Source organism: Pelophylax lessonae, assembly GCF_965119305.1.
Source record: "Pelophylax lessonae genome assembly, chromosome: 3".
NCBI classification, from domain to species: domain Eukaryota; kingdom Metazoa; phylum Chordata; class Amphibia; order Anura; family Ranidae; genus Pelophylax; species Pelophylax lessonae.
This window is the reverse complement of record NC_138770.1, coordinates 135741870-135768267: the sequence shown is the minus strand read 5'-3', so window position 1 is coordinate 135768267 and position 26398 is coordinate 135741870. Positions and strand designations below refer to the sequence as shown.

Here is a 26398-nt window from a genome sequence, read left to right as displayed (position 1 = left end):
CTGTCAATGAGCGATAGAGAAAAATAATTACTCACAAACTACAACTTTAAACATTTATTATTTGCCTTAGGGCTCTTAAAGCGTGCAAATCTGGCATTTTTGTATATTCACTTTTAGGACAGCATGTGTTTGGGAACGGATGCCCTATACATGGGATTCATGTATTTAGGGCATATGTTCCTGGGCTCATAGGACCCTAAATGCAGGTACATTCAAGAACAGCCTCCAGCCACATATTTCAGCCTGTCATTGATGTTGACAAGCTGTCAATGGCAGGCTTCTGGCAGCAGGGTGTACATTGCATCTGGAAGTCCACACTAATACTGAAATCTCTTAATCTACTGGCATCAACAATTTAATACAAACCCATTTAGCCCTGTAAAAAAGGAATACCTATACATACCTTTTCTGAAGACACTCTCATCCAGTCTTCAGTGGAGGAAGCTCTGCAGAAGAAACAGCCGACAACATCTGGGAAATGCCTAGGAAGTGACATCACCAATAGAGTTACTATAGGGCTTCCGTTGTCGGCTGCCTCCTCTGCACCCGCCTCCACAGAGAAGCCGCCACTGACAGCTCAGAGTGGGACTGGAGTGGCTTCAGAAAAGGTATGTATAGTGATTTCTTCTTTTCAGGGCTAGATAGGTTACTCTTAACTTGTGGATGCCACTAGATTTAGAGATTTTAGTACTACTTTAATTCTGACTCTGCTTCAATGAATTCAGGTGAGCAGATACCAGATAAATCTGTATGTTTTCTTGCAAAGTGTTTTCTACATGTAGCTCTATCTCAGGGTAGCTTTCTGAAACCTAAGTGCCCACTGTGGCGCATCATTGCTGGTCCGGAGTGATACGTCACTTCCGGATGGTGAAGCGCAAGTGGCAGAGCATTGAAGGTATAAATAGCGTGATGATGAATATTGACCACGCCCCCGACATCAACGTGTGATTAAACGCATAGGGTGGAGCTATGGACGTATGACGACATCACAATAGCGGCCATTTTACTTGTGATTGTTTGGAACATTTTATATGCTGGCTTTATCATCATGAGTGTGCACCATTCTTAATAACTATGGATTTCTTTTACACTACAAAGAAAAGCCTCTGGTCTGGGACTCATAAAGCTACACTGGTTGGCAGAGCAGTGATCTGCCATATTCTGTGATGAAGTGCAAAGAATTAATCTTCCCTGCCTTCTCCCCAAGTTGAGAACATGCTCATTTAGCATTGCACATGTCACTGTCTTACAGCTGGTATGGATTTCCCAATGACGTACAAAGTCCAGCAAAATAGGGTCTCATAGAGTTGGGAGCAAAAACTGGACCACAAGACCTAAACAAGAGGGGCATACAATTCTGACTGTTACAGGGGATACTAAAGCAAACTAATACATTTCAAATAATTACTCATATCACCATATAACTAGGAAATTACTGATTTTTATTGAGTTTTGCATGAGAAAATAACAGTAACAACAATAGGGGAACAGGGAGAAAAGAGGGGGAAATTACTGATTTTAAAACGTAAGTTATTTACAAAGGGGACATTTTCTCCCCAGACATTTGTGAAACATTGGAATTCTTCTTAGTTATCAACACTTTCCACTCACTCCCTGGTGTGTTACCACTACAAAAATGAGGGCAAATCCCCCAGTGGGGACATGGGGAAAAATAAACACCAGAGAGCAGTGCAAACCCTTACTGAAGCTATCAAAACATAATAAAGTGGAGAAACACAAGGCTAAACAAAAAACTACTGGCATCACAAGAGGCTGAGCCTTCTCCTTCTGGTATACACTGCTCAAAAAATTAAAGGAACATTTTGAAAACTTATCAGATCTCAATTGAGAAAAATATCATGCTGAACAAAAGGATGCCACATCGTTTGATGGAAATAAAAATTATCAACCTACAGAGGTATGAATTTAAAGACAACCCCAAAAAACAAAGTGAAAAAATAATGCAGCAGGCTAGTCCATTTTGCTGAAATTTCATTGCAGCAACTTAAAATGGTACTCAGTAGTTGATATAGTCCCCACGTGCTTGTATGCATGCCCGACCACATCGGGGCATGCTCCTAATGAGACGACGGATGGTGTCCTGGAGTATTTCCTCCCAGATCTGGACCAGGGAATCACACTGAGCTGTAATCTGGCAGCATCAGATGAAGCGAAACATAATGTCCCAGACGTATTCTATTGGATTTAGTTCAGGCGAGCGTGGGGGCTATTCAATGGTATCAATTCCTTCATCCTCCAGGAACTGGCTGCATACTCTTGCAACATGAGGCCGGGTATTGTCGTGCACCAGGAGGAACCCAGGACCCACTGCACTGGCGTAGGGTCTGACAATGGGTCCAAGGATTTCATCCCCATACCTAATGGCAGTCAGGGTCCCATTGCTTAGCCTGTAGAGGTCTGTGTGTCCCTCCAGACCATCACTGACCTACCACCAAACCGGTCAAGCTGAACGATGTTACAGGCAGCATAACATTCTCCAAGGCTTCTCCAAACCCTTTCACGTCTGTCACGTGTTCAGGGTGAAGCTGTTCTCATCTGTGAAAAGCACAGGGCGCCAGTGGCGGACCTGCCAATTCTACTTTTCAATGGCAAATGCCAATTAAGCTCCACAGTGCCGGGCAGTGAGCTCAGGGCCCCCTAGAGGATGTAGGGCCCTCAGTCCAACCTCGTAGTCTTTTTCTGATTGTTTGGTCAGAGACATTCACACAAGTGGCCTGCTAGAGGCCATTTTGTAAGGCTCTGGCAGTGCTCATCCTGTTCCTCCTTGCACAAAGTAGCAGATAACCATCCGGCCGATGGGTTAAGGACCTTATACGGCCTTGTCCAGCCCTCCTAGAGTAACTGCCTGTCTTCTGGAATCTCCTCCATGCTCTTGAGACTGTGCTGGGAGAGACAGCAAAAATTTGTGCAATGGCACATATTGATGTGCCACCCTGGTTGGACTGCCTGTTAAACCTCTATAGGGTCCATGCTACCAGTAGTAACACTGACCCTAGTCAAATGCATAACTAGTGAAAAATGTGTAAAAAACAGTCAGAAAATACGAGTAGGAAAAAAAATGTCAGTGGCTTTCACCTGTAAAACCAATCCTTTTTTGGAGGTTGTCACGACGTTGCCCATTTAGTGCACCTGGTAATTTCATTAACACCAAAGCAGCTGAAACTGATTAACAACCCCCTCTGCTACTTAACTGGCCAGATCAATGTCCCATTGACTTGATGCTATACTCTGATAAAAAAAAGGTTCCTTTAATTTTTTTGAGCAGTGTATATTAAAGCCCATTGAAATGCAGAGTATAAAGCTGACTTTAAAGACAATTCAATTAGGTGAGTCTACCATTCTTCAAATTTAAGGCTGAACTTTTGTTCTAGATTTCTTTGTTCTATAAAAAAAAAAAACCAACATATTTCTTTATATATGCAATGGAGCCTTTCAATTTATATATATATGGCCAATTAAATTCTTCTCTCCTAGTTATGCATAAAGTCAGTCTTGTGAATAATCAAGTACAGCTCTGACAGCTCTGTGGTTGGTTCTGAGACAGACAATGCCTCCTCATTACAAACTCCACCACTTCTTTCTAATACTAAAAAGTATTCCTTATGTGCAGATCCATTTATTACTTCTGGCAGCCATCTATGCCTTCTTGTTAAAGTCCAATTCCAACTCCTCCTTCCCCTCCATCCACTGTTACATGACACACTGGGGTAGATTTACTAAAATGGGAGAGTGCAATCTCTGGTGCAGCTGTGCATGGTAGCCAATCAGCTTCTAGGTTTAGCTTGTTCAATTAAGCTTTGGAAAAAAAAAACTTGGAAGCTGATTGCTTTCTACTAAGAGCTGCACCAGATTTTGCACTCTCTAGTATATATACATACACAGTGCCTTGCGAAAGTATTCGGCCCCCTTGAACTTTGCGACCTTTTGCCACATTTCAGGCTTCAAACATAAAGATATAAAACTGTAATTTTTTGTTAAGAATCAACAAGTGGGACACAATCATGAAGTGTAATGAAATTTATTGGATATTTCAAAATTTTTTAACAAATAAAAAATTGAAAAATTGGGCATGCAAAATTATTCAGCCCCCTTAAGTTAATACATTGTAGCGCCACGTTTTGCTGCAATTACAGCTGTAAGTCGCTTGGGGTATGTCTCTATCAGTTTTGCACATCGAGAGACTGACATTTTTGCCCATTCTTGCTTGCAAAACAGCTCGAGCTCAGTGAGGTTGGATGGAGAGCGTTTGTGAACAGCAGTTTCCAGTTCTTTCCACAGATTCTCGATTGGATTCAGGTCTGGACTTTGACTTGGCCATTCTAACACCTGGATATGTTTATTTGTGAACCATTCCATTGTAGATTTTGCTTTATGTTTTGGATCATTGTCTTGTTGGAAGACAAATCTCCGTCCCAGTCTCAGGTCTTTTGCAGACTCCATCAGGTTTTCTTCCAGAATGGTCCTGTATTTGGCTCCATCCATCTTCCCATCAATTTTAACCATCTTCCCTGTCCCTGCTGAAGAAAAGCAGGCCCAAACCATGATGCTGCCACCACCATGTTTGATAGTGGGGATGGTGTGTTCAGGGTGATGAGCTGTGTTGCTTTTATGCCAAACATAACGTTTTGCATTGTTGCCAAAAAGTTTGATTTTGGTTTCATCTGACCAGAGCACCTTCTTCCACATGTTTGGTGTGTCTCCCAGGTGGCTTGTGGCAAATTTTAAACAACACTTTTTATGGATATCTTTAAGAAATGGCTTTCTTCTTGCCACTCTTCCATAAAGGCCAGATTTGTGCAGTATACGACTGATTGTTGTCCTATGGACAGAGTCTCCCACCTCAGCTGTAGATCTCTGCAGTTCATCCAGAGTGATCATGGGCCTCTTGGCTGCATCTCTGATCAGTCTTCTCCTTGTATGAGCTGAAAGTTTAGAGGGACGGCCAGGTCTTTGTAGATTTGCAGTGGTCTGATACTCCTTCCATTTCAATATTATCGCTTGCACAGTGCTCCTTGGGATGTTTAAAGCTTGGGAAATCTTTTTGTATCCAAATCCGGCTTTAAACTTCTTCACAACAGTATCTCGGACCTGCCTGGTGTGTTCCTTGTTCTTCATGATGCTCTCTGCGCTTTAAACTGACCTCTGAGACTATCACAGTGCAGGTGCATTTATACGGAGACTTGATTACACACAGGTGGATTCTATTTATCATCATTAGTCATTTAGGTCAACATTGGATCATTCAGAGATCCTCACTGAACTTCTGGAGAGAGTTTTCTGCACTGAAAGTAAAGGGGCTGAATCATTTTGCAAGCCCAATTTTTCAGTTTTTTATTTGTTAAAAAAAGTTTGAAATATCCAATAAATTTCGTTCCACTTCATGATTGTGTCCCACTTGTTGTTGATTCTTCACAAAAAATTACAGTTTTATATCTTTATGATTGAAGCCTGAAATGTGGCAAAAGGTTGAAAAGATCAAGGGGGCCGAATACTTTCTCAAGGGACTGTGTATATATATATATATATATATATATATATATATATGTATATATATATATATATATATTTTTTTTTTTTTTTTTTTTTAAATAAAATTGCATTATTTTACATTTTTTTTATTATTATCATGAATTTAACTGAATTTGAACTCATTGTTGGCCATTATTAGCATCTTTAGCGCAAGAAAAGCTCAAGAAAAATGCATCACTTTAAATTATATGTCTTCACACTGGTCCGTTGTGTTTCTGTTGTGGCATTACAAATCATGGTTGCTGAATTTTTGGTCAGTTAAAAAAAAAAACATACCACCCTATTGAAATGCATTGGAAACTTATTAAGAACACATTAACCACTTCAATACAGGGCACTTTCCTCCCTTCCTGCCCAGGCCAATTTTCCCCTTTTAGCGCTGTTGCATTTTGAATGACAATTGCGCGGTCATGCAACACTGTACCTACACCAAATTTATGTAATTTTCCCCCCACAAATAGAGCTTTCTTTTGGTGGTATTTGATCACCTCTGGGTTTTTTCCTTTTTGCTAAATAAAAAAAAATACCAAAAAGTTTGAAAAAAAAAAAAAAAAGTTTTTTTATGTTATACAATTTTGTAAAAAAATAAGTTTTTTCCTGCACTGATGAGCACTGATGAGACTGCACTGACAGGCACTGATGAGGAGGCACTGATGGGATGGCACTGATGAGGTGGCACTGATGGGGCGGCACTGATAGGTAGCACAGATATGCAGCATTGGTGGCACTGATAGGCGGCATTGATGGGCACTGATAGGTGGCACTGACGGGCACTGATAGGTGGCACTGATGGGCACTGATAGGTGGCACTGATAGGCGGCACTGGTGGGCAATAATGGGCACTGGTGGGCAACACTGAAATCTGGCAATGATGGGCACTTGTGGGCAGCACTGATAGGGAGGGCACTGGCGGGCAGCACTGATGGGGAGGGCAATGGGGGGCTCCCTGAGCCCTGATTGCCATCCCTGGTGGCCATAGTGGGCATCCCTGGTGGTTTTAGTGGCATCCCCCCCGAGGGTCTGCACTGGTAATCAATGATCTGATTACCAGTGCCGACCCCCCCCCCCCCGTCAGGGGAGCCGCCGATCGGCGCTCCTTTACTCGTGCCTGTCAGGCACGAACTAAGGAAAGCCGATCAACGGCTGTTCCTGTTTACTATGTGACCAGCTGTGATTGGACACGGCTGATCACATGGTAAAGAGCCTACGTCAGAGGCTCTTTACTGAGATTGGAGATGCAGGGTGTCAGGCTGACACCTCGCATCACTGATCGCCGCTCTGCGCGCCCCCTGGGGGCGCGCAGACCTGTATTATCCTGCCGCCGTCATATGACGTCCGGTCAGGATAATACAACCACATTCTCGCCGTCAATCTGTTATAGGGCAGGCGGGAAGTGGTTAATAACGCACCAGGGTTACTTTTCTGGTGTAGTTTTTGAGTCACATGATCTATAAAAAAACACATAAGCACAGTAAAAATGTGGTAAAATCACAATAAAATCGCTGCAAGTCAGGTGCGTTTTATCGGCACCTTTTCTTCTATCGGTAAAATACCAAAAACACTAATTTTCGGCCACCAAAATGTTGGTGCATCTTTCCTCTCCAGTTTTAGTAAATCAACCCTGCTGGGCCCTAGTCCTATTCCCTTCTTCTCCTTTATGGCGTGCTCCACAATGATGCTCAAAGTCATGTAATTGTCAATGCTATTCTCTGCATCATTGTTCTGTGAGTACAGGGAACTGTGCTGGTGATCCCCAGGGGAGAATAAGCCTTGCAGTCACAGAAAATGGGTTGAATGATGCTGGGAAACAGAGGAAAACAAGAGCTGGACCTCAGAGAGACAAGTCTTTGGGGGAACAGTACCGGAAAGGAGAACAGTAATGCTGGAAACAAATTTATTCAAAAGGATTGAGGTAGTCAAGCATCAACAATTAAAATTTTTGTTGGGGTGTACTTATTTATGCTGAGCACTGTTTACAAGTATATATTTTTTCCCCCAGCTGTGTATTCAACCACGTAGCTGGAGGTCTGGTTTAGCTTAATATTTCTGGTTATGCCTTTCTGAATAATATACAAATTAGGAAGTACATGTCGTCTGGCACATAGCTCCAGAAACCATTTTACATCTCCAAATAGCTACAGTATATAAGCTGAACCACATAGCAAAAATGGAGGAAGCTAGCGGCACTTCTAGTAACACTCTGGATAAATACAGTACCACACGATCTTGCCTGGTTTTAAGAACTCCATTGACTACATAGGGTCATTTCTCATAACAACTAGACAACATTAAAGACTGACTGACTGTCGCCTGAACTGCGACTTCCCATTTAGCTCAGGACAATTCAAGCCCCTAACAAATCAATTTGGATTGTGAGAATTGGAATATATAACTCCATCATTACCTTTGCTTGTCAACATCGCTTGACCCTAACCCCCACCCCTCTCATCTTCCATGCCCTTGCATCCTAACCTCCCATTTTTTTCTCTCTCATCTTTGCTTCTCCCTCCTTCTGCTAGCTTTTTCTTCCTTTCCCTCCTGACCACACTCTATGACTGGGAAACACCCCTCCCTCTGCATACTCTAAATTCCAAGATCTACCTTGCAAAAGGCATCTGGCTCAATACGTGTAGCCATGAGTTAATACACGCCAACCCCAGATACTGGCTGTGTCCACTAACATGAATGTGGCTGAAACACCAGAAGCCCTCACCTACTTATTTTTATTATAAAGTTTCGGATGACACGTTGTCTGACCCTGCCGGTTGAATCCCATTCTCATGGCTCCGATGTAGAAATGAATGAAACCCTGGCCTTAACTCATGTTTTGTCAACCGATGGAAAAGATGGAGTCTTAGGCTGGCCATACATTATAAAATTTCCTTGCACAATTTTTTTTTAGATTTACCAAAACCATATAATACGAGGTTATACCTAAAACGTTCAATTTGTATGCAATCAGGCAGGCCCTTACACTACATAGTTAAAAGTAAATCTAAAGGAAATTGAATAATAAAAGTGTGTATTGTATGGCTAGTCTTAGACAACAAACGATTTGTTTGTAAAACATGTTAGACACCTTTTTGTATGTTGCAAGGTTTATATAAAGTGTTAACACCCTGTAATTCTGCCATGAAAATCTTTATTCAGCCACTTTTATATAACAACACTCCATAGGCTTACAATATTGACTAGAAGTGGTCATTCAAAAACATATTACGCAGGCACGTGTGTTTAAGCAAAGGAAATTGTTGATGACATTTTTCTCCCAATGAACAGAGAGATGAGCATACAGATCAGCTATTCTCAAACAGAGTTCCGTTGAACCTCAGGGTTCCTCGAGCTGTGGTTATTTGTCCTGCCATCTGATAGTGTTTGCAAAGTTCAAGGGCCAACGCCACTTGGCAAAAAAATTTATATGACACCAATGATCTATTTAGCTGTCTATAGGGGTGGCCACCTTGTAAGGGTTGCATTTTTTCTACCGATCATAAATGTAAGGTGCATTTTCCCATTGATCCCCCGATGAATTGGTTTTAAGTAAGGATTACCTGAGACATGAAAATTATTTTGGAGGCTCTTCTGGGGTAAAAAGGTTGAAAAAGGCTACATTAGATAATAAATATAAAACATGAGTTAAATCTTTCCCTGGCTTGGTCATTAAAGTGATCCTAAGGCCTTTAAAAAAAAAAAAAAATGACAAATATGGTATACTTACCTGCCCTATGCAATTGTTTTGAACATAGTGGCCCTGAACCTCCTCTTCACCAACGCTCTCCACTCCTACTCTTGGAGTGCCTGATCCCAAGTCGGGCTGTGTGTGTCCACTGACACACACAGCATGACCTAGTCCTGCCTCCACCCAATCTTTACTGGATTTCACTGATAGAAGTAGGAGCCAATGGCTCCTGTTGCTGTCAGAACCTCTATTGAGACCAGGAAGAGACCACCAATTCCATGAGTTTCCTGGGGCTACAATCAGTTGTTAAAATCCAAAGAGGATTAAAAGATTCTTCCACATATACGCACAATCACTTCTATACGCTTAAGCCTGGTACAGTAGACTGTAAAGTCTGCAACATTATTAGGCTATTAAGTTGACTGACGGTTAAAACAATTTACTTTCAATTTTCTTAAGCAGCGCTTAGGGGCTGGAGTGGCGTACACAGAGAAAGTTACAGGTATTATTTGCCATTCCACTGCGGGATCTGCTCAAGACGGCTCCATTCTTCTATTTAATCCTCTTTGCTTGTACATCACTGCTTAAATGTATTATAATATGCATTAACTCCAGTTCTTAGCTCACTCTATGACCAAGAAAAGCCTATTTCAGCATATTTCCTTCCATTCACCCCAGGCTCATACAAAGAAAGAGAAGGGAATAAGTATTACATGAGTTTCCCATTAAAAGCAAATTATGCTTAAAGCTAAAAATGTACTTTTCCATGGAAATTATTAAAAAAAAAAAAAAAAAAAAAAAGATAAAACTGCAATGGAAAGTGCACCTGTGCTGATGGAGTAAACGGTACATTGCAAAGCAAAATAAAGTAGGCACCATTTTTTAAATTAATCCTTCTAAAAGTTATTATATATTTAGTAGGAATAGGGGAAAAAGGACCTAGCATTAGATATATTTTTCACGTTCAAGTATATGTAGAGGCATAACTTTTTGTTTTTTTGAGTAAGAAAAAGTTAAAACCTGTATTGGGTTATTTTTACTGTATGTGCTCCACTGGGGAGTGTTCCCTTCACTTCCTGTCCTAGAGACGTAGCAGGAAATAAGAAGCCTCACCAGTGAGCGAGTTCCCATCGTAGACAGCTGTCAAAAGGATATTTGTCCCCATTGGATGAGATACCCTTACCTCTTGTCTGGAGACAACTTAAACTTTGGATTTCCCACAACTTACTGTCTCAGGGAGAATAGACAAATAGGCAAGATGAATTGGTCCATCAGATACAAATTTGACGATTGTTCCAACTGTTCCCTTCCTTAATGGTTTTGCCTTTACATATACTTTGGCCTCATGCACACTGGGTGTTGAAAAAAACACTGCTTTTAATGGCAACGTTTTTTCTTTTTCTCCCTCTCAACGCTCCTCCATATTTGCCTAATGTGTCCATGCACATAGGCATTTACAGGTGTTTAGAGCCAGAAAAAAAAAAAAAAAAAAAAAAAACATTACTTGCAAGTTCAGGAGAGCTTTAACAGAAAAAGTGCCCAACATGCCTTCATGCATGTAAAGTCGTTTAGGGCTTGAGCGTTAATAAATTTCAGTGGCCATAGTAGTTGCATTCCGGCCAATGAAATGAATGCCCAAAAGCTTGATGGGCCTAAACTTGTTTGCAAAATTGAGCTTCAGGCGTGTTTTTTATGCTGCTTTTCTCACGCTGGGAGAAAGGGCATTTAGAAGAGCTAAGCAAATGTCCAATGTGCATGAGGCCTTTAAGTGCAAGCATACTAAGTAATGTGTGAAGCCTGCCATATTCGGTTCAAATCTCGCCGGTTCAGTAGGAAAAGGCTGAGATTCAAACCATGTATGGGCAAGCTGAATGTACCCAAGTTGATCAGTCAGATTTTACATGCAATTATTTACAGCAGCATTTATAGCTGCTAGCAGTAATCACTGTGTTCTCCAGGTGGGTAGGGTTCTCCCTGCACCCCATCCCGCAGGGAGAACAAAATAGCTCCACGGGAGGAATTCCCCCATCAACGCTGACTATGTTGATGGGAGGGATCAAGCGATTTTCTTTCCTACAACTAGTGGTTGCAGGACAGAAAATCACTTAATCTATGGCTGGCTTAAGTGTACTACTACTACCAGATATTTATTATCTCTCTCAGAGATCACTCACACTGACAAAGCCTTCATCTGCTTTTCACATCAGTAGGAAGCAGCCATTTTCTTTTCAGGCATTATCTAGGCATAGTACCTATATACTGGTGTTAGATGTCAGCTGAGATGGCACAATCATGTTAACATGTATCAGCCCTTTGCTGCATATTTCTTATCTTGTGATTGGCTACAACGTTCCAATGTTGCAGTCTGATCACTGGGGGTAGTAGAGACTGAGGAAATGCATGCTGAAGACTTCAATTAAATCCAGAACCAAAAATTAAATATATTGCAGATTACCAAATATTACATCAGTTTTTTTTTTTTTTTTTTCCATCTGTTTTCACCTGGTGGTCTGCCCAGCAACAGACCTCCTGTATTTGGGAGACATAAACCTGCAGGAATGAGCAGACAGCAGCACTGTCAGTCTGAGGGGGAGGGGAGTGTTACATTTATTCAGCAGATTCAGAACCACTAACAAATAGAAGCCAAACTCCACCTCACACTTCATAATCCGTTAAAGCAAACAGTTTTTTTTTTCCCTTTTGGGATAAAGGTTTTACGAATAAATAAAAGTTGATCATATTAATCACCCTTGCCAGTGTTCAGTGGATTGCCTCATCCATATAAACTGACATATTCAGGTGGAGAGGTTGTGCTGTGAAAACAGCAGACTTGCTAGCTGGATCACAAGATAAAAATAGAAGAAAGAAACTAAAAACAAAGGATACTAAGTCATCAAATCTAAGAATTGGTAAGCTGCAATATACTAAACCTTTGCTTTTGGGTGAAATAATGCTTTCATCTCAACCTAGGCAAAGTCACTGGTTTGAAGCTCAATGACAGTCTTTCATATCAAAGGGCAGAGATCTATTTTGGAGGTAGAGGTTTAATGTATAAAAATGTAAAGTAATGCACTTGGGGGCTTAAAAATATGAATGCAGTTTACACGCTAATGGAAGAACCTCTGGGGGAATGGAGGATGGGATTCCTAGCAGATAACAGACTGAGCAATAGCATGCAAAGCCAAGCTGCAGCAAACAAGAATAGCAGACTATTAGCATGCATTAAAAAGGGTATTTACTCAAGGGATAAAACTATAATTCTACCACTTTACAAAACTCTGGTTTGGCCTCATCTTTGGTATGCCATCAAGTTCTTGTCACCCGTCCTCAGGAAGGATGTGCTGGAACTGAAGAGAATCCATAAAAGCGCAACAATACCAATAGGGAGCTGGAGGACCTCAGTCAGACAAAATGTCTGTTTAAAAAAAGTCAGCAAATGCAGTTTTTGTAGCTGCTGACTCCTTATTTTTACAAAACTGACTAAAGACCCTCTTTAAGAGGAGATATGATAGCAATAAAAAAATATCTACACAGTCTCGGGTCACTCAAAAGGACACATTACTACTCAAAGAAGTTTGACAAGAAGTGGTTTAAAACTAAACTATGTACATTTCTTTTTTTTTACTATTAGAGTGCTAAGACTGTGGAACTCCCTTCACCAATTGGTGGGTGAGTGTGAAGTATTTATAATTAAAAAAAACATCTATATGAGCAACTTATCAAGCACAATATAATACAGGTATATGGGAAGTGGTAGAGATATATATACATACACACACCTTCACCCACAATGGCTGAACTGGATAGACTGGCTTTATTCAACCTCACCATCTATGTAATCACCTATTTAAAAAAAATATTTATGTATATTGTAACTTCTCAGGAATTTATCAAGACTGAAAGTTCCAGTTTAAAACCTGCCTCCAATCCAATCAAGATTCAACCCATTATTATGTGCTGTAGGGCAAAGGATTTGGTTCCATGCACACTGGCTAAAAATCATTGCTACTACAGGAGTTGGAAGTCTTGCCTGTAGAAGCAGCCCAATGGTGTCCTATGTGTCCATGCACATTAGGACGATTACAGGCATATTTTAAGCTCAACGTTTCTGGTTTGGGTTTCTGATTTGAGCTTACAGGAAGAAAAAAAAATGCAAAACTCTCCTAAACTTGCCTAAACTATGTACAAAAAAATGCTGTACATGAGCATTTTTTTAGTTTGCCAAGGGAACTGGGGTTTTTTAAGCCCAGTGTTCATGGATCCTTAGGAATTTAAGTCATTGAAATGTAACATTACTAATAGCAATATTCAGAAAAACAGCTGGGCCATTCAAACCCTGTTTGTTCCCCCACTGAACCAAACAGTACAGGCCTCAGAGTTTGCACATAACAGCACTGAGGACAATTATAGAACCAAACACGATTAAGTAAATACAATTTTGTAGTGATTTTAGGAATTGAGCAGCTTCAGTTTAAACATTTCTACCCAGAACAATAAAACATATTGCTTTGTACTCTTAAGAGTATTATGTACCGTGTTAGCCATTATTTATTGTGGATAGTTAGGCGTTTAAGTAATACGTTTTACTGTCTAAACTAAAATGACACTAAACATTTAAGTAAATCTCACAAGCAGCATAGAGTACTGAGTCCTCGGAGTATCATAACATTTAAAAATGTGTTCCACATACCTTTTCGCATGCTAGCAGCAAGCTCACTCCGCGTGCCCCCTCAACTTCCATTATGTAGTTGCAAGAAGTGCACATCTATAGCGCTACGTCGCTCAAACTAAATTTCCCTGAGTTATGTTTTGGTATTATTACTTCAATAATGGGCTGTTCTATTACAAGCCAATACTGAATACATCAGAATGTATTACTGTAGTCCTTTTGGAAGTAAGGAGAGAAGGGTGGCTATTTTCCCACATAAATGGAAACCATGTACAAGATAGGTTAAGGAAGATCAATAGCAACTCCTGTAAAAATTAACCAATCCTGGCAATGATAAAAGCAACTTCCCCCAACAGGAACAAAGTAGAATACAATGTTGAGACATGACCTAGATGAGAAGAAGGAAGTCTTGGGGGATAAGGGTAAAGCCTGGACAAAAGCCTAATAAGGACTCTGACAATTACTGATAAAAACATGTTATTATGATTAATTAGAAAACTGCAGTATGCCCAAACATTCAATTCTTGGTGAACATCAACCTTTAAATACTTTTTTCAAATTGTTATTATTATACAGGATTTATATAGCACCAACAGTTTGCGCAGCACTTCAAAACATGAGGGCAGACAGTACAGTTACAATGCAATTCAATACAGGAAGAATCAGAAGGCTCTGCTTGTTGTAGCTTACAATATAAAAGAGAGGATCAAGTGAAACAAAAAGGTAAGTACTGTGGGGGATGAGCTGATGAAGAAAACAAAATTACAGTGGTTAGGCGGAGGCAGGACAGGCTTCTCTGAAGAGAAATGTTTTCAGTGATCACCAAAAAGTGGATAGAGTAGGAGATAGCTGGACAAATTGGGATAGAGAATTCCAAAGGATGGCAGAGGCTTGGGAGAAGTCCTGGAGGCGAGCATGGGAGAAGGTGACAAGGGAACTAGAGAGCAGGAAGTCTTGAGAGGAACGAAGAGGATGAATTGGTTGGTATTTTGAGACAAGGTTAGTAATGTAGCTGGGGGCCAAGTTGTGAATGGCTCTGTAAGTTATTGTTAGTATTTTGAATTTCATTTGTTGGTTGAGTGGCAGTCAATGGAGGGATTGGCAGAGAGGGGTAGCAGAAGCTGAATGGTTTGGCAGCAGCATTCATGATGGACTGAATCCAGGATAGCCTATGTAAAGGTAAGCAAATGAGGAGGGAGCTGCAGTAGCCGAGGCAAGAGATAACCAGGTAGTGGATTAGGAGCTTTGTGGTGTCCTTGGTTAGGAAGGGGTGGTGTATTTTGGAGATGTTGCAGAGGTTAAGGCAGCAATCTTTGAAAGTGATTGAATGTGGGGTCAAAAGGAGAGATCAGAGTCCAGGACTACACCTAGCACCCTGGCAACGGTTGTGTCATTGATCTTGTGATCTTGACAGAGAAGTCAGGGGTACATGGGGGAGGAAATAATATAAGCTCAGCTTTGGATAGACTGAATTTGAGGAAGTGGTGGAACATTCAGACTAATGTCTGTCAGTAATTTAGTGGAGGAGACTGATGTTGTGAGCTGAGGGGTAGAGAGATAGATTTGGTTGTCGTCAGTGTAGAAATTATATTGAAAGGTATGGGAGGAGGTTTAGATTGAGAATAGGAGAGGTTCAAGAACAGACTCGACAGAGAAAGGAAGAGCAGAGGAGGAAGTAGAATTGTAAGTGAAAATGATGCAGTGGAATAGATAGAGTGATAACCATCGAAGAGTACAGTCACGGAGCCCAAAGGAGTAACGTTTTTTGAGGAGGAAGAGGTGGTGGTGTTGGTCAACCATATGAAATGCAGTCAAAAAGTGCAAAAGGAAGAGTACGGAATAGTGTCCATTGATTTTTGCTGTTAGTAAATGGTTTGGGAGTTTTAGGAGAACAGTTTCTGTGGAATATTGATGGTGAAATCAAGACTGAAGGGGATCAAAAAGGTTATTCTTAATGAGGTGGTCACTCAGTTGGTTGTGGACCAGGCATTCAAGGAGTTTGGAGGAAAAGGGGAGGAAGGAGATGGGGTGTAGGTTAAGAATGGTGGGGTCCAATGAAGGCTTTTAAAGTATGAGGGTGACTAGTGCATCTTTTAGAGAGTTGGGGAAGATGCAAGAAGAGAGGGAGAGATTGAAGATGTGGGTTAGAAAGTGTAGGATAGAGTCAGATGGTAACAGCAGAATTTAGGAGGGAACTGGGTCCAGGAGACAAGTGGTTAGGTGGGTATTAGAAATAGGTTTAGCAACCTTGTCTATAGTAGCAAGGTTGAATAAGTGAAGTGTTGATTGTACCTGTGGAAATGGGGTGTTAAGTGAGGGGGATATCTGTAGAATGGTGATTTCATCACAAATTGAATCATTATTATTTTTGAAGTGATTGGCAATCTTCTGGGTGAGTTAGTGGGTGGAGGCAGTGGAGGATGAAGTAGAGAGTTAAAGGTAAAGAAGAGTTGATAGGTACTGGATAACAAGGTGATAATGAGAGTGATAAAATAGTTCTGCTTGGCAGTGTGGAGGCAAGAATTGTATTTTTGCAGGGCAGATTTATAATGGTTGAAGTGTTTTCTTAGGCTTAGTCTAACGCCACAGACACTCAAGAGCGCGGCTATGTTTTTTGAGACTTCTATTGTCAGCTGTTTACCAGGTTTGTAGGGGTCAGAGTCTGATTTTGTGTGTAATGAGGGGGGGGGGGTGAGCTCATCCAGGGTGGAGGACAGGGATCTGTTGTAGACAGAAGCAGCTAGATTGGGGCAGGAGAGGGTTGAGATGGTCATAGAGGTGGTCAGTAGCAGAATAGAGAAGAGAAGGGTTGAAGTGGCAAAGGTTTCTTTGGGTAATTGTTAGATGGTTGGAGGGAGAGGTGGTGGAAGACGGGGAGATAGCAAAACTAATAAGGTGGTGATCAGAGAGAGAGGATAAGGATTGTTGGAGAGGTTTCAGGGACTGCATAGGTAACAGAATACAAGGTCAAGGGTGTTGCCATTAGTGTGAGTAGAAGCATATACCCATTGCTTCAGGTAAAAAAAAAAAGGAAGTTAGAAGTTTAAAAGTAGCAGGAGTGTTAGTATTAACAGGGATGTTGAAGTTGCAGAGAATGATTGTGGGAATTTCAGAAGAGAGAAAGTGGGGTAGGCAGGCAGAGAAGCCATCAAGTTGATACTGGTCCAGGGGGCCGGTAGATCACAGCAAATCTTTAAGTAAATTGGAGAAAATAGATGTATACAGTGAGCTTCAAAGGATGACAAAGGATGAGAAGGACAGAGAGGAAGGGGAGTGAAGAACCTGGAAGGTTCTTTGTGGGCATAGGAGGATTCACACTCCACCTCCCTTGCGTGCAACTAGGTCTAGGGGAGTAATTCTAGAGAGGGTCACCATGGGGGAGCAGTAAAAGTAGTGTCCGATTCATGAAGCCAGGATTTGATGGCAGCAAGTAGATTAGGGAGGTAAGTGACAAAGAGGTCATAAATAGAGGTGAACTTGTTGCAGACAAAGCAGGCATTCCAGAGGGCATAGGAGAAAGGGAGGCTGGTTTTTGGAAGAAGAGCAAGAGAAACTAAACTGTGTGGATTGTGGCTGCTGGTGATGGTGGCATTGGTTACAGTTAAATAAAGGAGGCACATGGTTTGGGGATATATCTCTAGAGGTTTGGAGAAGCAGATGGGTGAGGGAGGTAATAGGAGAGTGCGAGTTATATGAGGGGACATGCCTCAGCATCCTGGGGGTTTTATTAGCATGTGGGATTAGAAGCAGGAGGAGGTGATGAGTGCAGTAATAAGGAGAGGGCAGAAGTGATGGTGATATATAGAGATTGTAGGGTGGAAAAGAGGGGTGTAGGAAAGAGAGGTTAAGAAGAGCGGATACAACTGTGAAAAGGAGATGTAAAGAGCACGTTACAGAGAGGAAGGAAAGCTGAATGTGGAAACATCTGCAGTCTGGTGTTTTGTAAAGTAGCTTACTGTAGATGTTCGCCTTGTTCAATCACTAAAGTGCAAGAATGGAAGTGCCACTTAATTAAAGAACTCCACTTTATTGGAAGAACTCCAACATGCGTCCCCCTGGCATGTGTCCCCCAAGATGGTCTTGTACTGTGGGGGTCGAGTATGGAATTTGCCAATTAATCATTCAGGAGTTAATTTCAGGCACATTGCTACCACAGCAAACTTTTCACACGACAATCAAACTGCAAGAGGACAGGGTTGTAAAGATTAAGAACAGCTGATAATTTTGGTAAGCCTATAAAATAGGTAAGGTAATAGTTTACCTCTAGGCTAAGAAAGCCTCCATCATGTGCGGCCGCCACCTGTGGAGAGGGTTCAAACCATTCGCAGGACTTCCCCAGCAAATTTTTTAAAGTTCTTACAGAGGACACAGTCAAAGAACCAGAGCAGCGAGCCAAAATCACAGCATTGTCCGCCCACCAATTTATATCCATCAGTGAATAGTAGGATTCTTTATCTAAGCAAAGACACAAAACAATGATTCATGACGAGACAGAGTAACCACCACAGTAAACTCAATAACAGGATAATATATGCAACATCAAACACATACAACAGAGGACTTATAATAAGCTGCTGTTGTCTGCGCACTTGCTTGTAGTATTCTTTCGACAGCCAATTAATGACAATTCTCAACGCGCCTGGCGCAGTTTGAGGGATTTCACTGTTTACTAATGCTGCACTTAATCTACACAAAAGAATACATACAAAGGAACATGAGAGATTAAACTTGAAAGCACAGTACTGTCCATTTTGGACTTTTTTTTCCCTCAAAAGCCTCCTGTCCTTACCTTAAAATTACCGCGATACATAAATGACAAGGGATGACCACTATGAAAAGATCAGAAGGTATCATTTGTATTTAATTATTTAAATGCCAATTTTATTGGCAACTGTTCATAAAAACATGACTGTTGCAGAAAGCAGAAGAACAGTTCCTGTTTTATATATTTTTAATTAGAAATCCCTTTGAAGTGGCTTTGGAAAGAACTAGATCTAAAGCACTTTGCTCGGTTTATCAAAGATTAGGAAAATACATATTGGTTAACAAAAGAAAAAAAAAAAAAGTCAGATTTGTACTGTCATTTTAAGTTACTTTTCTACTAATGATGGCATGATTCTTATTACTTTGAGCAAAGCAGATTTCATTATTGCATTTTGTGTCTATTGAGAGCATTACCAGCTTAGACCTTTGTAAGCATTTCCTTGTGAATGTATTGTGAATATACTGTATATGCATGCACATAAAAAAAAAAAAATAACTGATAAATCTCTCAACTAAAATCAATAACAACAAATACATTGCTATAACGTTACATACATATGTAGTCCAATAATATAGTCCTTAAAAGTTATTGATGAGTGCATTTTTTGTACTTTTAAGAGCTTATAATCATATATTATTTGAGCACTGTGACTGTGGAGTGCCATTTATTTTTTTTTTTACCAAGTTTGGATCAAAATGGTATACCAATTTATTTGATGTAAATGTTTTTAGTTGAGAAAATTATCCATCATTTTTTTTATTTCTTTTTTTTGGCACATGTACAGTATATTCACAATTTTGATTTAATCACTATAAAGAAGTGGAGGGCTACATTTGTTTTTTGTATAAATTAGTCTTTAGGTATGTGTGACATGATTTTTGGTATTAGCTACCTTTTACAAATGCATTCTCAATTTATCAAAAGTATGATGCAGCAAATGGGTCAGGACAACCGGTGTAGACATCAGGGATTTCTGTACAAGAAGAATCGGCTTTTCATGATATGCTAGCTTGAATCACACTGGATGGGAAGGGCTTAACTGACTATAGGCCGGGTCTCCCTCTTCTAGCAGTTTGTTACCTGCTTTGGCAGTGATTCCATAAGTGCAGTGCATTACAGAAAAAATGTATAGCTGTGTCATCCCCCTTGCTGCTCTCCAGAATATCCCAGTTTTCCTGCAATCTGTCCCTTTTTTCATTTTTAAACCTGTGCTGTAGAAATGACAGTTGGAAACAAACTAGTTGTTAAAGGGGTTGTAAAGGCAGAAGGTTTCTTTTGTTATCTTAATGCATTCTATGCATTAAGTTAAAAAAAAAAAAAAATCTGTGTGCAGCAGCTCCCTTCGGACCCCCTAATACTTACCTGAGCCTGCCTTTATCCAGCAGCAATGTTGTAGAAGTGTCTAAGCTGCCTGGGACTCCCCTCTTTATTGGCTGAGACAGCAGCCTGGTGTGATTGGCTTCCGCTGCTGTCAATCAAAATCATTCAGCCAATCAGGAGAGAGGGGCCAGGTCGCAGCTTCATGTCTGAATAGACACAGGGAGCTGTGACTTGGCTCGGGTGCCCCAATAGCAAGCTGCTTGCTGTGGGGGCACTCAACAGGAGGGAGGGGCCAAGAGAGCCAAAGAGGGACCTGAGAAGAGGAGGATCCAGGCTGCTCTGTGCAAAACCAACTGCATAGAGCAGATAAGTATAACATGCTTGTTATTTATAAAAAATCTATACATATATATATATATATATATATATATATATATATATATATATATATATATATATATATATATATATATATATATATATATATATATATATTTATATTAAAAAGACTTTACAATCACTTTAAAGGACAGCAAATAAATTTGATATAGCACACTCGTGAGAAGAGAAATAAATAATATGAAAACTGTGAAAATACAATTTTTAATAAAATTAAAAAAAAAAAAAAAAGCCCTGAAAAAATTCAGGAGCCCGCAAAGTGGGCTTCTGTCTCATAGAATTAAAGTAGAATTCCAGGATAAAATTAAGCAATCTTAATCACTTTAAAACGATTTAACTGTGGCATGTCTCATACATGTAAAAATCTGCATTCTGCTATTTGTGTTTGTATTTGCGCATGAGGAAAGGGGGGGCACTTAAAACATTTTTATTATTTTAATAAAGCGGACGGGGGATCCTCTCCCCAATGTTTAAAAACAGCGCAGCTGTGCGGTGCTCCACTCACACAGACAGGTCATTTACTCACAGAAATCTGTGAATGAGAGAACTACATTTCCTGTCTGCCTCTACGACACACGGCTTGTTGTGAATGAATGAACTGAACTCTCAATGAGCTGCGAGGGTGCTGATGAACGCACTCGTAGTTCATTCACAAGCTCTGCAGCTTTTAAACTAACAGCCCATACGGAAATATGAGCAGAGAGCTGTGGGGCTTTTTTGCAGGAGCCTCACATTGCACCCATGATTCATTATGGGCGCAATGCTTTGCAGGCTGCAGCAGGGAAAAAATAATGTATCTTTTATCTGATGGCATTCTCTCATATATATATTTTATATCTACCATATGTAAGTGTACTTTCAATAGCTTTTGTATCATTAAAAGCTAATACCTTCTTAACGGTTCATACAGGTTTACCATATTGTCCTATAAACATGTTAATTTTTACTCATTGTATTGTAGACTTTTCTGTACCCCAAATACCATGAAGAAGAATTCTTGTCGGGGCGCACTTTTGATCCTCCCAGCTGGCTCACTAAATGCAGGCAGCAGTCTGTGGGGTGTATCCTAAAGTCAGGGTACTCCGTAAATGTTTAGATTTTTGTATCCTACACTGTTACTGTCTATGGACTTCTGTCCTTTTTATGCTTCTAAACAAATAACGGAATTTTTGTAAAATCTTACCTGTAAAATTCCTTTCTCTGAGTCCTCCGACAGTCGCCGCCACTTCATATTCATCACTAATGGGGGGTTATTGACCTTTGCTACTCCTGCGGAGCAAAGGTCAATAACCCCCCATTAGTGATGAATATGAAGTGGCGGCGACTGTCGGAGGACGTAAGAGAAAAACAGCTTTTTCCCTTTTACATTTTCTCTTATCTATGCCTCAAAGTCCCTGAGGGGCGTTTCACTGCACATGCGTGCATATCCTTGGATATTTCTAGGCTTGACATGTTGGCAGCTTCCAGCGAACTCCACTTGGTTCTCCTTTTTCAAGGAAAAAAATGTTTATTTCTGCAAAAATATGTGCATTTATTACTTTTTCCCCAAAAAGTGAACTTAGACTTTAAGATCAGTATGCTTTTGACTGGAATTCCACTTTATTACCCTACTAGGACACCAAAACAACAATAAACACTGAAAGTACATTAATCAAGTAATAAATAATGACTCTGCAAATAAGAGTGTTACAAAATAGAACATTAAGAGGATGAAGAAAAAGCAAAACAAAATAAAAAAGGTGGAAGCGAGACTTGCATGTCCATATGTTTGGCTTGGAAGAAGCCTATAGACAACAATATCATAAAATCATCACATCCTTCAAAGAATCCAATTTTCTCTCGGGTCAATACAGCTTGGAGAACTTCATTCTAGTAAAAGCCAAAGTACTTAAATTCTAATTTACCTTTCATCTTTTTCCTTTTCTCCACAGAGCTCCGCCAATCAGGGCTGATCTCATCATAGCCGGGCTAAAAGAAAAAAAAGAAGAGCGACGAAGAGAGCCAAATGAGGGAAGGCAGATAATGAAAATGTAACAGTGCTGAACATTTGTGCCATGAAATATCATTTCAACGAGACAGACTCCGTCTACGAAGTATCTGATCAAGGCTGCAGCATTCCGAAGCGTATTCTCATTAATGTCTTGCTATTAACTATTTCAGCTGGAGGAAAGTACACATTGCAGAATTGAACTGGGCAACAGACCAGAACATTTGCTTTTTTTTCCCCTCTCCAGGCAACCACTGTCTTCTCAATGGGGTTAAGCACAATTAGTTGATTTCAACCCCAAGTTACCAACCTGCAATTAGCCTCAAATTTCACATTGCAGGCTGCTTTTATGAAATTACTTTAAAAATAAACATAAAGCTTTCTAACAAAGCCAAGTGATCACTGTGTCAGTGCAGGCAAGTGAGGAACTGGATTTTCTAGCAAGTAAAGCCAACACTAACCCTGGTGCTAACTCTAAGCCCTTTGTCGATAAAGCTATATATCAGTGACAGCCGCCCCTGCATTTCTTTCTAGGTATATAATAAAGTGATTGTAAAGGATACAGAGGTGAGCTGCCACCCTCACAATAGATAGGTGGTGGATATCGCTAGTATCAGATTTAATGGGTGACACATTAATATAAAGTGGAAAAAGAGAAACATCATTTGAACTAATTTTGCATTATTGAGGGATGCCTTTGGGACCATATAGATATATTCACAACTCATTAACGAATTGGACATTTAATTATCCTTGGTATTTTTTCCCTTCTATATATTGTGTTCACATTAACCTCTTCTGGGCCGCCCCAAGCAGATATACTGAGCTAGGGCGACCCTCTTGCGCGAAATCACCTACCTGTACGTCATTCCATGCACTGGGTCCAGGACGAGCGCCCGCCGCTGTTTAGGACGACCCACCCCCACTTTGATTGGACACAGCAGGCTCCAATCAGCGGGTACAGCACACCCGATGTTTGCCATAACCCTGTGATCATTCTCAGGAGAGGCAGAACGGTGGTCTGCCTATGTAAACAAGGAAGAAGGCTGTTCTGTGAGAGGGGAAGATGGAGATCTTGTGTTTCTGCTACGCAGGAACAAAAATCACTGTCTTCCCTCAGACAAAGCATCTCCCGCACAGTTAAAAAGCACTCCATAGGAGCACATTTAACCCTTTGATCGCCCCTGATGTTAACCCCTTCCCTGCCAGTGTCATTAGTATAGTGACAGTGCATTTGTTTAGCACTGATTACTGTATTAGTGTCACTGGTCCCCAAAAATGTGTCAGAACTGTCAGTTAGGTGTCCGATTTGTCCGACACAATGACGCAGTCCAGCTGAAAATCACCGATTGCCGCCATTACTAGGATAAATAAGTAAATAAAGATAATATAAATATATTTCACAGTTTGTAGATGCTATAATTTTTGCGCAAACCAATTATTTTACGCTTATTGGGATTTTATTTTACCAAAAACATGTAGCAGACTACATCTTGGCCTAAACTGATGAATATTTTTTTTTTTTTTTTTATTGGGTAGGTTTTATAGCATTAGGTAAAAAATAGTTTTTGTTTTTTTCAGAATTGTTGCTTTCTTTTTGTTTATAGCACAAAAAATAAAAACAGCACAGGTGATCAAATACCACCAATAGAAAGCTCTATTTGTGGGGAATAAGAAGACATCAATTTTATTTGGGTACAGCATTGCATTAACTACTTGCCTTCTGTGCACTTAAACACCCTTCCCATCCAGGCCAATTTTCAGCTTTCAGCGCTGTCACACTTTGAATGACAATTGCGCGATCATGCTACACTGTACCCATTTGAAATTTTTATCATTTATTTCACACAAATAGAGCTTTCTTTTGGTGGTATTTAATCATCTCTGGGTTTTTTATTTTTTACAAAAAAAAAAGAATAAAGACAAAAAATTTTGAAAAAAAAAAAAAAAAGTTTTTCTTATTTTCTGCAAGTAAATTTTGATAATAAATTTTTCTCCTTCACTGATGTGCGCTGATGAGGCGGCACTGATGGGCACTGATAGGCTGCACTGATGGGCACTGATGAGGTGGCACTTATGGGCACTGATGAGGAGGTACTAATATGCCGCACTGATGAGCACTGATAGGCGGCACTGCTGGGCACTGATAGGCGGCACTGCTGGGCACTGAGAGGTGGCACTGCTGGGCACTGACGGGCGACACTGCTGGGCACTGACGGGCGGCACTGACGGGCGGCACTGATGGGCACTGGCGGATGGCACTGGAAACTGACAGGTGGCACTGATGAGCGGCACTGATGGGCAACACCATCAGTGCCCACACTCAGTGCCCATAGTGCTGCCAGTCAGTGCTCATCAGTGCCTAGATGAGCAGGCACTGATGGGCACTGACTAGCAGCACTATGGGCACTGATTGTGGGCATTGATGGGGGGCACTGATGGCGGGCACTGTGGGCACTGATGGGGGGGGGGCACTGTGTGTGTGTTTTTACCTTGTGTAACATTCTCCTGTGTCCCCGGCGCTGTGAGGCTCCCCCTCCTTCCTCACACTGCAGGCTCCGTGTGAGGAAGGAGCGCCGGCGATGAGAGATGATCTCATATGTTTACATATGAGATCATCGCTCATTGGACGGCCAGATCACGTGGTGAATGGCCGCTGTGATTGGCCATTCACCACGATCTGTGATCGGCCGTGTCCAAGGGACACTGCCGACACAGATTTTCCCCGCAGCGCGCTGGGGGCGTGTCACTGGGAGGTCGTTTAAAAACGGCCTCCCGAAAATTCGAGTCCGCGCTGCAGCCGTATATAGGCTGTAGCGCGGATGGGTAGTGGTTAATGCGCAAGTGTCAGTTAAAATAACGCAGTGCCGAATCGCAAAAATGGCCTGGTCATGAAGGGGGGTAAACCTTCCGGGGCTGAACTGGTTAAGCTGCTGGCTAGATGCACAGATTTTTTACACTATCAGGCGTCTCTTCTCCAGGGAGAATAAATCAAGCGATTGCAGACGCTCCTCATAATCAAGGTCCTCCAATCCCCTAATTAGTTTAGTTGCCCTTCTCTGGACTCTCTCCAGCTCCAACACATCCCTCCTGAGGACTGGCGACCAGAACTGGACAGAATACTCCAGATGCGGTCGGACCAGAGTTTTATAGAGTGGAAGGATTATAGTCTTATCTCTGGAATACATCCCTTTCTTTATGCATGCTAATATTCTGCTGGCTTTGGCAGCTGCCGCTTGACATTGCATGCTATTGCCTAATCTATCATCAACCAAGACTCCCAGATCTTTCTCCATTTTTGATTCCCCCAAGGGTTCCCCTCCTAACGTGTATTGTGCTTTTATGTTTTTAGTCCCCAAGTGCAAAACCTTATACTTACAAGTTAAAAAATAAAAAAAAAATAAAAAAAAAAAATTAAACTACTGACACCAATGGCAGGACTACCAAGGTCACAAAAGGTCGCACTTAGCATTCCGCTACCAGGCTCGAAGGGAAGGGCCCCTCATGGTTTCCTGCACCGGGGCCCCGAAGGCTCCAGGTACACCACTGAAAGAAGCTTCTACTCACTATATATACAAGCACACCATGTTTATGGACAGAAAGGAATAAGTATTTAATCCCCAAGGAAAACATGACTTAGTACTTAGTGGAGAAACCCTTGATGGCAAGCACATATGTTACACGTTTCTATTAGTTGGTGACCAGGTTTGCACACATCTCAGGAGGGATTTTGGTCCACTCTTTACAGATCTTCTCTAAATCCTTAAGGTTTCTTGGGGGCCCTTTGGCATTTTTCTTCCTCCAAACATGGCGAGTCGAGTTAATACCAAAGACCTCAATTTTGGTCTCATCTGACCACAGCACTTTCTCCAAATTCTTCTCTGAATCATTTAGATGTTCATTCTCATGACTGTACATGTGGCTTTTCAAGGAGGGGGACTCGTCGAGTTTGGAGCAAGAAAAAAAGGTGACTATGACCCTAAGAACACCATCCCTACAGTCAAGCAAGTGGAAACAACATGCATTGGG

The 26398-nt window shown here is 41.1% G+C and overlaps 1 protein-coding gene across 1 annotated transcript in view; it reads right to left on the bottom strand.

The window, feature by feature from the left end:
• Positions 1-26398, bottom strand: part of NBAS (NBAS subunit of NRZ tethering complex) — a 1303215-nt gene that overhangs the window by 1098369 nt on the left and 178448 nt on the right. Inside the window, exons 13-14 of the mRNA XM_082252487.1 lie at positions 22287-22350; positions 18160-18353 (exon numbers count right to left, since the gene is read on the bottom strand). Of these exons, the coding sequence (XP_082108613.1) occupies positions 18160-18353; positions 22287-22350 (258 nt within the window). The remainder of the gene's footprint in view (positions 1-18159; positions 18354-22286; positions 22351-26398) is intronic.